Source organism: Hevea brasiliensis, chromosome 5 (assembly GCF_030052815.1).
Source record: "Hevea brasiliensis isolate MT/VB/25A 57/8 chromosome 5, ASM3005281v1, whole genome shotgun sequence".
Classification (NCBI taxonomy): Eukaryota; Viridiplantae; Streptophyta; class Magnoliopsida; order Malpighiales; family Euphorbiaceae; genus Hevea; species Hevea brasiliensis.
The window spans coordinates 2,831,820-2,845,502 of record NC_079497.1 but is presented as its reverse complement, the minus strand read 5'-3'; the positions used below and the strand labels follow the sequence as shown (position 1 = coordinate 2,845,502).

Here is a 13,683-nt window from a genome sequence, read left to right as displayed (position 1 = left end):
AAGTGTAAAATTATTTTTTTTATGCATAAAAAATTATTCTGTCTATAGGAAAAAAAAATTTAATTTACACATGGCTCGAGTGAGAAAAAAGAAATACTGATTAAACTTTATGCTGAAACTGTTCAAGTCAGCGTCTAACTGAAAAAATTAATAATTAGAGGTTAGAGAGATTTTACTGTGTATAATTTAAAAATTGATCGAATTTTATGTTATATTTTTATAAATTAAAAAATTACAATATTATAATTAAATAAATTCAAAAATAATTATCAAAATTTATCCTAATTTTCAAATTTGATAAAAAAGAATTATCTCAATTGATTAGATCTTTAATAGTGACCCTTGTTGGTCTTTGCTAGTTGAAGGGCACAGGATAGAGAGAGAGAGAAAGAGAGAATAAGATGACTGTGTATAATTTGTTTTGGATTTTATAAAATGAAAATTTAAATTAATCATAATCTTAATAAATCTAATTAGATGCACATTTAATTTTCACCTGTGATTTTAAAAATTCTTAAAATAGAAAATTTATCATAATTGCAATTTTGAATTTTTAATATTTAATAGATGGGTATACCTTTGACGCCGGTAGACCCACCAATACGATGGCCATGAAAAGATAGGGCCCACCACTTTCTCTTCCGTTTACAAAATCCACGTTCTTTTCCTCCCCTCAATTCCGCCCTCTTTCAACCTTCAAATCCAAACCCCTAAAACTTTCCTTTCACTTCTTCCCCCGACCCCAAAAAAATTCGCTCCGTTCAAACACTCATTCTCCTTTACGCCCATGCCCCCGACCACGTCCCCGCCATGCACCCCCACCACCTCCCTTTCCATCACCGAAACCATAAACGGTTCTCACCGATTCACCATCCAAGGCTACTCCTTAGCCAAAGGCATCGGCGTCGGGAAACACATCGCCAGCGAGAATTTCACCGTCGGCGGTTACCAGTGGGCCATTTACTTCTACCCTGACGGTAAGAATCCTGAAGACAATTCCTCCTATGTTTCCGTCTTCATCGCTCTAGCCAGCGAGGGCACCGACGTTCGCGCCTTGTTCGAGCTCACCCTCATCGATCAGAGTGGCGAAGGCAAGCACAAGGTCCATAGCCACTTCGATCGCTCCCTTGAGAGTGGGCCTTATACGCTCAAGTATCGCGGCAGCATGTGGTATTTGTTCAATTTCCTCTTTTATTTCCCTATTTTATGTTGATTTTGCTATTGTTTATCGGGTAGCAGTAAATTTAGGTGTTTCTTTTTCTACTGGTCTTTTAGGGGTTACAAGCGTTTCTTTAGACGGGCAATGCTTGAAACGTCGAATTTCCTAAAGGATGATTGCTTGAAAATTCACTGTACGGTTGGGGTTGTGGTTTCTGCAATAGACTGCTCAAGGCTGCACTCTATAAAGGTCCCTGAGTCGGATATTGGAGCCCATTTTGGTATGTTACTGGAGAATGAGGAATGTTCTGATATTACTTTTAATGTGCAAGGTGAAAAGTTTCATGCGCACAAATTGGTGTTGGCTGCTCGTTCGCCTGTATTTGAGAGTGAATTTTTTGACTCATTGGAGGAAGACAATCGTGAGATAGTTATTACAGATACGGAACCTAAGGTTTTCAAGGTATCAGATTTTTTTCCCTTCTAGTAATTTTCATTTATTTTTGAATAATGAAGCATAATATTTAACTATGAAGCATCATACAGCCATAGAGCTTATACTTGTACCCTTAATGATTCATATCCATGGTGAGTATATATTCACAGTTACAGAAACTTTGTAGATTACAATTTTTGGAAGTTTCAACAGAATCATACTTGTGTGTCCATGTATAACATGTCTCCTTGCTTTAAACATTCTAACTAAAAAAATACAAATTAAATTTAAAAAAAAAAGTTGGACAGTGCTCCAATTTTTTAGTATTTATAGTGAAATTGGTCAAAAGTAACTAAAACTATATGAAATAACACACAAGATAATCAGAATCAGCATGTTAGGTAAAAAGAAAGCTGTTGATTATGTATCTATAATTCGGAGTTGAGTCAAACTTATTCTGTACAGGCGTAAGTAACTCAATACTGTACAAGTAAATTTATATTTTATCATGCATATTAGGAAGTTATTACTTTAATTGATAATTTAAACAAAAATTAAAGTTATGAATTTACAAATACCTGAGAACATGAAATATGAGCCATTAAATAAAGTTTATGGTATGCAAGTATTTCAAATGATTGGGATTGAACTTAGTTAAGTACTTGACAGTGTTGATGTTGCAAATATGGTTGTGAGAGGCCAACTGCAATAAATATCTCTTTATCCTTCTTCTTTTGTTCTCTTGCATGTGTATTACAAAGGCTTTGCTTCACTTTATCTACAAAGATACTCTGGTTGAAGATGAGGAACTTTCTGTATCAAGTTCATCTTGCATGTCAACTATATCCGATACCTTGGTTGCAAAATTGTTGGCGGCAGCAGACAAGTATAACTTACCTAGACTCAGACTAATGTGTGAGTCTGTACTCTGCAAGGATATATCTGTAAATTCTGTTGCCAAGATTCTTGCCCTGGCTGATCATTATTGTGCTCTGGATTTGAAATCTGTTTGCCTAAAATTTGCTGCAGAAAATCTCGTAGGTATGTCCTTGTTTGATTTTCCTTTATCAAGATCTCTATTTCATATAGCACAATTTGAACGTTGTTGTCTGCTTCCGTGCAAAGCACAAAATCAATATTTTCGTGGATTAATCATTTATATTTTTGATTTGTGTAAATTTACTCGGACCAACATAGCAGCGTCTTGCATCTGAGATAACTGTTGTAAAATTTCAAATAGTCTGAGTTAGTTCCACCATTTGAATTAATCAGAGCAACATTTATGTGTTTGTGTATCTGGATTTCCATTTTGCTTAGAAAGGAATGGTTAACAATGAATGGTTTGCTGTCATTTATTTTGTCTTTGTAATTTGTATACTCTGCTGTGGGCATATTTGGTTTTGGGGTCTTCTGAAAATTTTCAGTTGGAGGCCTTGCCTCCCTCCTTTATTAGTACTTCCTTTTGTTTGGACATTTAAATTACTTTCATTTGCTTGCCATTATTTCCTAATTCTTAGCAATGCAAATAAACAAATTCCCAAATGCATATACAGATATACTTGTAGAAAATATTTATGCATATGTAGACTGGAAAGCGACAGAGAAGTTGTAAAAATGTACCCTTGTGAAAACATTAGATACATACCAATCTAGTCTTTTGAACTAACTCTCATAATTGTTGTAGAGAGCCTTATGCTAACAAAATAAGTATCAACATTAAAGAAACCCAACATCAACTCTTCAGGCTAGTCTCAAAATGACCACAGGATGACTTTAGAGATAATGGTAATTGCTGGCAAACTGCTTGCTTGGTGCTCACTAAAGAATTTCAAAGCAAATTATCACAGCCTATTTATCCATCAAAATTGTATCTTTCTGAAGCATTTTATAGATCTTGCAGTAGGACAAGTGATGTTTGTGCTAGAAACATGGCTTTAATGATCATAGCATTCAAATCATAATTAAGAGAATTTTTTATAACTATTAACTCTTGTTTGAATGATAAGGAGTAAAAGAAATGAAGGATCACACTCCTGATTTTACTGTTTGGAAATTAGTGGAATAAGGGTAGGAAGGAAAAGTGTTCATTGATTTTTTATTCCTTAAAATGATTATCCAAATCGTACTTTAAGAATGAACTCAAATTCTCTCTCTTTTCAATAAAATGTTTTAATTAGTTTTTCCTCCCTAGTTAGCAAATCATAGGAAAAAGAAAGGAAAGGTTGACAATTTCCTTCTTTCTTATACCAAGGTTTAAGACCTATTCTTTCCAGATCTTTCAAATCAAAATTACCAACTTAGCAAATGCATTGAGTCATCAGTTGGTGGTGTAATGGTTGTATTGGCTAATGAATCGTTGGTTTGTGTGTTATCAATTGATAATTTGATATGCAATCGTCAATATTTAACATGGAAATAATACAATCTTGATTGTGGTAAAGTGTTAGATAATTATTTTTGTGAATATATATCAGTCATACAGGCATGACTATAATGTGAAGGGCACATCAGTTAAGAACAATTTTAGGGAGTATTGGCTAAATGGCTTTGTTGTGAGCATATCCAAGCAATAGGAGAGGGGAGGAAAGATGTGGACTTAAATTGATGAAAATTTAAGTGTTAAATATTGATTTGATTTTGCAATAACAGAACTAGTAGGAAGTGGGGCCCTAATAGAGCTAAAGGAGAATGATTTGCATTGATGTCCCAACAATATTTGGATTGAGATTTGGCCCTTGAGTTGAGTGGAATTAAGTTATTAACTTAAGATATATTGCTGTTCAAGTAAATCATATTTAATGGCATTTACATTTCTCAAGTCCACTAATTGCATATTGATAAATTGGATCATTGGAATAGTCGCTTGTTCAAAATTAAATTTTAAGGTCTAGTTTCCATTATTCAAAGGTGGTTAGCTATTTCATCTCATACCTTCCATACAACTGGTTTTGACTAGGGGTAGACAAACAAAACTTAAAAAAAGATTATTCGATTCAAAATTGAAAAACCTATTCGAAAAAAGAAGGATAACTGATTTGATTGGATCGAATTAGGATGTAATTATTTAAAAGATAACCGAAGGATAACTGATTTGATTGGATCGAAAACCAATATAAAAAAAGAAAGGTGGGCGACATTCACCAGGCTCTTACCTTATCTGCCTAGGCGTGTCCCTTGTTCCAGATGCAAGGCTTTAGAAAGGCGTTCCTTCTTTATTTTTACCTTCAACAAAATACTTCCATTGACAAAAATCATTACTATTTAACTTGAAATTTGTTGATAGATCAGAATCAGATATTGACACATTAAGAAGTTTTGAAATTATTATCGTTGGTGATAATTAGTTACCAAAATCTCATCAAACCACCACACCCAAGATCACAAACCTCCCATATTTTCATTTTCAACACTGCCACTCTCTTATTATCTTTTTCCAAAAAAGAATGTTGCATCTATGCTTATTTCAAGATGTATATCAAAAGAAAAAGAAAAAATATCATCTACTAACTTGAGAACTAAATAATACTCTTTTAGTTCTTAAAGATAATGAAGATGATGAAAATATCGATTTTGAAGATGATTATCAACAAGGCGAAGGTGTAGAAAAAGATGAAGAAGATTATGATGCTACTCTTGATGAAGATTGAAGAGTGGTGTTATGGATGCATTTGTGGGCAAGACTTATGCAAGACCTGATTTACAAGAGATTCTAGTCGAGGGTGATAAGAATGGCAATAAATAAATTAGTATCAAAGGTGGATTCAGCAGCAACAACTAATTATTAGCAGAAATAAATATCTCAATTAAGATATTATTCTAAGTATCATTATCTTATTTTATAGCCTTAAATGTTGGTTCCAATAGTAGGAAATTTTATATGAAATCATATAATAATCTTTTTACAAGGATATCAAATTATGAATAAAATATCAAACAGAATTATTTTCAATTAAATTGAGATTTTGATTCTCTCTTCTCTAACGAGTCTAAGGTTAGAACTCCCATTTAATGAGCTCACGTCTTCAGTAACAATAGGTCGAAGAAAGAATCGAGGTAAAGGAAAAAGATTAGCTTTTGAATCATATTTCACTGTTAATAGGTCTGTGACTCGATCCTGGGCGAGAGATCATAACAACTTGGTATCAGAGCCGGTTGTCATGGAAGATATAGATTCGAGAGAAGAATTGAGGGCTCTATTCCAAGAAGCACAAGCATTGACTGGAGCAAGAGTAGCATAGGATGAATCAAGGATGGAGATCAGATCAAGCAATTAAAGTCAAAACTGGAATCCCAATTGCAAAACTTGTCCCGTCAATTACAAGAGTTCATTTAGGGAACTTATAAGAGCCGAGACAAGGAAATAGAGGGCGTTTCAGGTAGTAGTAACAACTATAAAGGCAGCAACAATAGAATTGATAGGAAAACAGAAGCGAGACCCGGGGCAAGGGTTGTACCAAGGTATACGAAGTTGGATTTTCCAATGTTTGATGGATCCAAAGATCCGTTGATTTGGTTACACTGATGTGAACAATTTTTTTCAAACCAGTGGACGTAAAAAATAGATAAGGTGAATCTCACAGCGTTCCATGTGACAGGAGAGGCACAACTCTGGTTTATGGATTAGAACAAGATGAACCCCAACTATCGTGGAACGCATTCAAAGAAAATTGTAATTTGAGATTCAGGCCTCCGCTCAGTAGCAATCCTTTGGGTGAATTGGCTAATTTGAAGCAAACAGAGACGATGGAAGAGTGTCAATGTCAGTTCCAGAGCCTTCTAACCCGTGTAACAATAGTTTGAGCATATCAACAAGTTGATTTGTTTACTGTAGGATTGACAGATTCAATCTGAATTGATGTATAGATGCAAAATCCCCTGAGCATGGTGGCAACTGTAAACCTGACAAGAGCCTTTGAAAGGATACAGTAGCTAGAAGAAAACTGGACAAATTTATGGTCCAGTACAAGAACAACACCTACTTCATCGATTCAGCATGTAACCAAGGCAACTACCAACTGGGCTATTAGTTATTACAAAATTCCAGTTTAGGAAGTGTTCTGTCTCTTTTTATTAAAAGATTGAGTCGTCCAAAGATGGTTGAATGGAGAGCGAAGGGGCTTTGCTATAATTGTGATGAACCATATTCCTCTGGGTATCAATGTAAGAGGTTGTTTTGGTTGGAGATGGATGATTCAGAGGAAGCAATGGGCCAAAGGGACTATGGGTGATTCATAGTCTTACCCTACTGTTGAGTTTAAGGACAAGCTCTTTCTCAAGGAAACGGAGTGATGTTATGGATGCATTTGTGGGCAACGCTTATGCAAGACATGATCTACAAGAGATTCCAGTCAATGGTGATAAGAATGACAACAAATAAACTACCATTAAAGGTGGATTTAACAACAGCAGCAACGACTAATTATTAGCAAAAATAAATATTCCAATTAAGATATTACTTTGATTATCATTATGTTAAATTATGGCCTTAAATTTTGGTTTCTAATAGTAGAAAATTCTATGTGAAATAATGTAATAATCTCTTTATGAGGAGATCAGATTATGAATAAAATATCAAACAGAATTATTTTCAACTAAATTGAGATCTGGACTCTCTCTTCTTCAACGAGTTTAAGGTTAGAGCTCCCTTTTAACGAGCTCACTTTTTTAGTAATGATAGGTTGAGGAAAGAATCGAGGTAAAGCAAAAAGTTCAGCTTTTGGATCAAATTTTACTATTAATAGGCCCATGACTCAATCCTAGGCGAGAGATCATAACAAGTGGTTATTTTATAATTGCTTAAGTTTAGTTTTAAGGCATTAAAAAATTATTCAAGTTTTAATATATGAATCCTTGAATGCTTATTGGATACTATTATTTTTAGTTTTATATTATTTGAAGCTTGATGGAATATTCACATTTATTCAACTTTTATGAATTTTTCTTTTTGTGCCTCGTCTCACCTAGGTGCACGCCTTGTGCCTAGGCTCTAGAACCCGTTGGTGCCTTAGTGTGCCTAGAATTAAATGAGAATTTAGTTATTTATACATGCACGCACACACGCTCGCACACAGCTTATATCCAAAAATCTTAATTAAAGTTGTGCTTGATTAATTTTGTTAGTTTCTAAATAAATTTCATATTAATTAGATGTACCTTTTTAAGATGCCTTCTAATTAATAAGCAATATAATTTCAATTGAAAATTTTTATCATTTAAACTAATCCAAATGCACATGCATGCACTTATGTGATTATGAACACACACACACACATACCTTAAACTTTGGATTTGAAAGTTATATTCAAAACCTTAAATTCCAAAACTCCTAATTAAAGTTGTGCTTGATTAATTTTACTTGTTTGTCTAGAATTAAATGAGAATTTAATTACTTGTTAGTTTCTAAATAAATTTCATTTTGATTTGGTGTATCTTTTTAAGATGCCTTGTATTCAATGAGCAACATAATTTCAATTGAACTCCAATTTTATCATTTAAATTTTAAGCATAATGAAAGTACGAATGTGGAATGTGGTATGAAAAATATTATTTGCTTATCTGTTTAATGTTATTATTAATTATTTGCTGATTATAATAAAAAAATTATTTGATCAATTTTTTTTTTTTTACTTTAAAATCTCATCATAATTTATTATTCAAAATAAATGATGGTTTTTATTATTGTTATTGTGAAATTTTGGTTTTTATCATTTGAGTATGAAATGATATGATAGCTCCCACATCCGTTAGCGAGGGAGATTTTGGGTGTTTTATATATATATATATATATATATATATATATAGATTTGCAACTCTCCCCTTACAAACTAGTTTTTAAGGTGGAGTTAGGCAGGTTCATATTATTTAGTATCAAAGCCTTACCTTGTCTGGTTGGTGAGCCATGATCTCAGCTTTCCGTACGAGGACGTACAGTGTAAAGGGGTAAGAATGATGCGTTCCACATAAGTTAGAAAGTAGGTCTTGAGTGTTATATATATGGATTGGCAACCCTCCCCCTGCAAGCTGGCTTCTAAGGTGGAATTAAGCAAGTTCATATCATGATATTTATTTTATTAAAATTAAATTATAGTTATATAAGTATAATGTGAAAGTATTAGGATAACCAAACCATAAAAGCCAGATATCCAATTAACCGATATTTTTAGATGGAATTCAGATTATTAAAATATTGATCTGATGTATTCGGATCAGATCAAATAAAAGGCCAACAGTTCGGATATCCAATCCGTGCCCAGCCCTAGCTTTGACTGTTTCGTAGTGTATAGTCTCTGTAGAGAGCCTTGAACAAGAAAAACTGTGGATCAAAGTGACTGAGTTGACAGTCTGGTTTCTGTTGACGTGCCTATGGTTCTTTGGAATATGAAAAAGTTAAGAATATGCAATGATATATAGGTGCTATTCCATATGTCTAACTAATATGTGTAGTGGGTGTTGTTTTATTTGATGCTTGATTGCTTCATGTGGCAGTCTAGGTGCGGTGAAAACATTTAATCCCTCCTTTACTGAGGATTGTATTACAATTGGAAATGCATTTGTTCTGCCAAAGCAAATTTGTAATGATAATTTCAAAAATCCTTCTAGCTATACCAGGTTGAACATCTTTTTAATCTAAAACTATGCATGTCTCCTACTGTGCTGTGACTTGTCAACCAGGATTAATGCCTGTAATTTCATCATCGAAGTTTGTTGCATTTACTGTGATAGGAATGGGCATAGTATAGTTGCCAGCTAAGACAATTGCCATTTTGTCGTTCATCTGCAGTGTATCTGTCCTTTACCATAAATGGGGTTGATGTTGTCTGTATTTTACTCCTGAACATTCTGTTTCTAAACTTTCTTACACCAAAGGAGGTTCCATAGTTGGCTGATACCCAGGAATGGAGAATCAGGCTTAGGGTTTTGATTTTTTTCTGAACCACCCTCCCCCTCTTTTGTTTTCTGTTCTTGGTGTAGTAACTCACAATTACCTTGTTTTCTGATGGCCTTGTTTCATTCAGCTGTCATGCGCTCAGACGGTTTTGAGTATCTCAAAGAGAACTGTCCATTACTGCAGTCAGAACTCCTAAAGACAGTGGCAGGATGTGAGGAGGATTTCAGTGCGGGGGGGAAGAGCCGAAGTGTATGGGCACAGTTTTCAGATGGGGATGATACAAATGATAGGAGTGTGAGGCAACAACCGTGGGAAAGTGGAGGGGAAAGAAGCCGAAGCTTATGGGTCCAGCTTGATGATGGTGATGCTAACAGGAGCCCTGGGCAAGCAGACTGAGAATTTGTGTAATTTGACTCTGGTTTCATGACATTGATGGGAAAGAGAAGAGAGGAGAGCAAAAAGAAGGGAACTTTTCATTATCACTAATGTGCTGGATTTGATGCCTCTGATGGCAAATATGTAGCTAGAAGCCAAGTGTGTTTTCTCAAGGAACTTGTAATTTATCCTGAGAAAGGAGAAAACAGAAAATGACTTCTAATTTGTCCAGAGAAATTGACTAAAAGAGGGGGAAAATATATAAAGAAGGGGGGGAAGTCCCACTTATTTTCAATTCCTTAGCACAGAAGAGGTGATAATTGATAGCTTCTTGGTAAACGCATTATTTACCCAATGGTAGCACTGTCACGAGCACATCATAGTCCTTTCATACTGTTTTTCTTAATCTAAAATGTGTTTATGATCTTGATGCCATTTTAGGGACCTGCCTGGGGATCAGGAACGACCCAGTCAATTTTTCATGTCATTTTGAAGTGTATTGTTTGAGGGTTGCTCCAAGCTAAAATATTTTTTTATATGAAAAAAAAATACTTCGGTAATTCTGTTAATTTTTTCTTTCTTAGATTTGAGTTTGAAATTTTATAATTTTGCACAAGTTTCATGAAATAGATTTTCTTATTATTATTATTCTACATATTACTTTATAAAATAAAATAATCCCTTAATTTCATTGAAAGTATCCTCTACATTGATAAAATTTTAAAAGAAATATTCTTACAACTATTGGGGATACAATGTCAATTGTACTTAATATTTTTTAAATGAGTTTTTTAGAACTTGAGCTAATGATTGGCGTTTGTACTTTCAAAAAAAATATATCTTACGAAGATTTTTTTGTATAATATTTTAATTTAAATGTGGATAATATGTTCTTATATGGAATTAGATAAATAAATTTAATACAAAACTAGCTCAACATCAATGGTTTTGGAGTTATTTTTTAAAATTAGGGTTTATTTTAGGTCCCAATTATGATTTAATTTTAATTCATATTTATTTAAGTTTATAAAATTTGATAGTCAAATTTTTAATTTTTTAAATAAAAAATTCACTTTTAGCTAAAGTTTGGACGAATAATTTTGATATGCATTAAATATAATTTAATTTATTTTAATTTTTAAATTAAATTGATTTCATTTTAATTTTGAATTGAATTGTGACCGTGTATAAAGTATGGATTTTTTTATCCTATAATAATATATGAAATGATGTCACAAAATTTAATTAGCAATATATTAAAAATATATTTTTTTAATTTATAATTATTCCCAAAAATTAAATAAGGGAGCATAGAAATTAAAAAAAAAAATTAAACATGAGAACATGAGATCGGCCCCACTAAAACAATGATCGTTGCTCAAATTTTGATGATTTTATTATTATTATTTTCTGGCAAAGTTAAAAGGTGGATGATTTTAATTTAACTTGGAGATTGAGCAAACATAAATTAATTACAATGCAACTTCCTCTATTTCTTTTTCAGGTTTTCATCTCAAACAAAGTTTTTACTACTTTGTTTATGGAAATCAATTGCAATTGGGGTGGCACAGGGCCTTTGTAATTTCTTTGTCAGAATTTCAATTTACAAGCATCCCAATTGTCTCCTGCCAACTTATATCTTGTCATGTGTCCAGTTGTACTACTGTGTGCCCATTTGGCTATACAACTTACGGGCAATTTTGTGTTTTGCTATTAACATTACCATTGATAGACATTGTTTTGTATTTTTTCTGCTGGGAGGACTCCAAGGCCTTTTGAATCCATGACTGTCTGTGAAAGCACCTCTACATTCATACATTGGAGGGCTACTTGCGTTGCATTTTCAATGCTTCCGGAATAATTGACTTACCTTCATTTTAATTTGCTTTCATTAATAGGCTCAACAATGGGTCAAATCAAGAAAATTTAGAATTTCCACTTTTCAACAATGGAATTGAAAAGTTCCAACTGACCCAGGAGAAGTTCAATTCAAAGAGCTTGAAACGTCAAATCATAATACATCATAGCAAGCATTCAAAGGGCAAAAGGAGCCCAAGTTCTAATATTCACTTTTAACTATTGAAAGCCGCCATCATCAAATTGAAAACATTGATTAATGGCGAATCTATTGTGATCACCAACAAAGTCAAGAACTAATTGATGCCCATGGCTTGTCCACCCACATCATCAAAAGGTCTTCTCCCTATCAAAAGCTGTCCGCGTTTCTGTAGGTAGTGGATTCATTCCATCATATCATGGTTTGGAATCTAATCTTCTTTATCTTATTGGCTTATTTTAGTCATTTTCCCTTGCATGAGGCTTCAAGTGATCTCTGGGGTAGATTGCCTATGTCATTCCCTAATTTTATGCTTGCAAGCATCCAATTCTTATAATAATTTTCTAATTTGTGTGGTCAATATGCTAATCAAAGTTTTAAATTCAAATTTTAATCCTATCAAAGTTTTCTTTACTTAAAAATTAATTTATAATTTTACCTTAATTTAATTTAAATGTTATAATTATATTATTCACAAAGATAATAACGATAGGATATCCATAAAAATTATTATACTCATTTCTAAATCCAACTAATACTTTTAAAATTTGAACTGTTTAATTTTATATATTTTAATTAATAATTTACATAAAAAATTATTTAATTAATAATTTATATTTTAAAAACTTAATGGCTCTATAAAATATTTAAATTCGATTTTATATAAAATGAAAAATATAGAAATTTATATATATTATTATAAAAATGTATATCTATATTTAATTAAATATTTATATAAACGGATTAAAATAACGCATACCCAATATGTAAAATTTAAACATATCATGGATATTATTTTTCAAATTCCAACCTGTTTATATAGTGGTTGATTGGATTGAATACCCACACAAACCCGACTCACTGATAAATGTCAAGTTCGAATTTACATTCTTAACCTCTCATAAAAAAAAAAAAAAAATCTGATTTTACATGTTTACAATATTTGAACAGTTGGCTACTCAGCCCCATATCTTTGAGAAGGATCTTATAGGTAACTTTAGACAACTAACTTTACTTTTTCATATATATTGCCCATTGAAATCATTGCAAGAAAGAATTTTCCACACTAATTAGGGATAAGTATTGGGTTATTTTTCTTGTTTGATTTGATTAGAATATGATTCCTACAACTATGAATTATTTAATTTAAGCCCCATCATTTAAAGTATTATTGTTTTTAATCCAAATTATAAATGATGAAATACATAAATTAGCCATTAAATTATTTACAAAAAAAAAAAATTAATACATTCCTATATATTAATACTTTTCAATTATGCTCCTCAGCACAATTTACAATCCTAATTCCTTTGATGCATATGCAAATTTTACCTTTCAGTATTAAATTTTTACTTCCTAATTTTTATGGCAAGGAAATTTTTTATTACTTTTCTATAATTTTTTTTTACAAACTATGAATGCTTTTTTAAATAAATAAATAAATAAATAAATAAATAAATCAGTAGCTTTTGATAAGTAATCACGTGGTTCACATGGATCCCATTGGCCACCATTCCTACTCCTAAAAATCTATTTTTTATAATAAAATAATAATAATAATAATAACTAAAAAGAATTTTTAAAAAATTTTTTAAAGAACAGTCTGAAAAAGGGCAACTTGCACAACCGACCATGAGAATTGATTCATGAACTGAACCTTCCATTGGCATATATATAGGACGCTATTTGCTGTCTCCACTCCCAATGCCCTCCCATTATTTCGAGTTCAGTTTGCGCACCAAAATATCATTAATATTAAATATTAATAAA

The 13,683-nt window shown here is 32.3% G+C and overlaps 1 protein-coding gene across 1 annotated transcript; it reads left to right on the top strand.

Moving 5' to 3' along the window:
- Nucleotides 1-658: 658 nt before the first annotated feature.
- On the top strand, nt 659-10,152 carry LOC110655737 (BTB/POZ and MATH domain-containing protein 4). The gene is made up of 4 exons (XM_021812167.2): nt 659-1,170; nt 1,276-1,621; nt 2,356-2,635; nt 9,610-10,152. Exons 1-4 carry the CDS (start codon nt 788-790, stop codon nt 9,876-9,878), a joined length of 1,278 nt encoding a protein of 425 aa, XP_021667859.2. The 5' UTR covers nt 659-787; the 3' UTR covers nt 9,879-10,152.
- The last annotated feature ends 3,531 nt before the right edge of the window (nt 10,153-13,683 follow it).

Excerpts from the sequence above, each read along its gene's own strand:
- LOC110655737 (XM_021812167.2), top strand. The coding sequence starts at position 788 with ATGCCCCCGACCACGTCCCCGCCATGCACCCCCACCACCTCCCTTTCC. Across the intron at positions 1,171-1,275 it reads AAGTATCGCGGCAGCATGTG|GGGTTACAAGCGTTTCTTTA; the intron begins GTATTTGTTCAA and ends CTGGTCTTTTAG. Across the intron at positions 1,622-2,355 it reads CGGAACCTAAGGTTTTCAAG|GCTTTGCTTCACTTTATCTA; the intron begins GTATCAGATTTT and ends TGTATTACAAAG.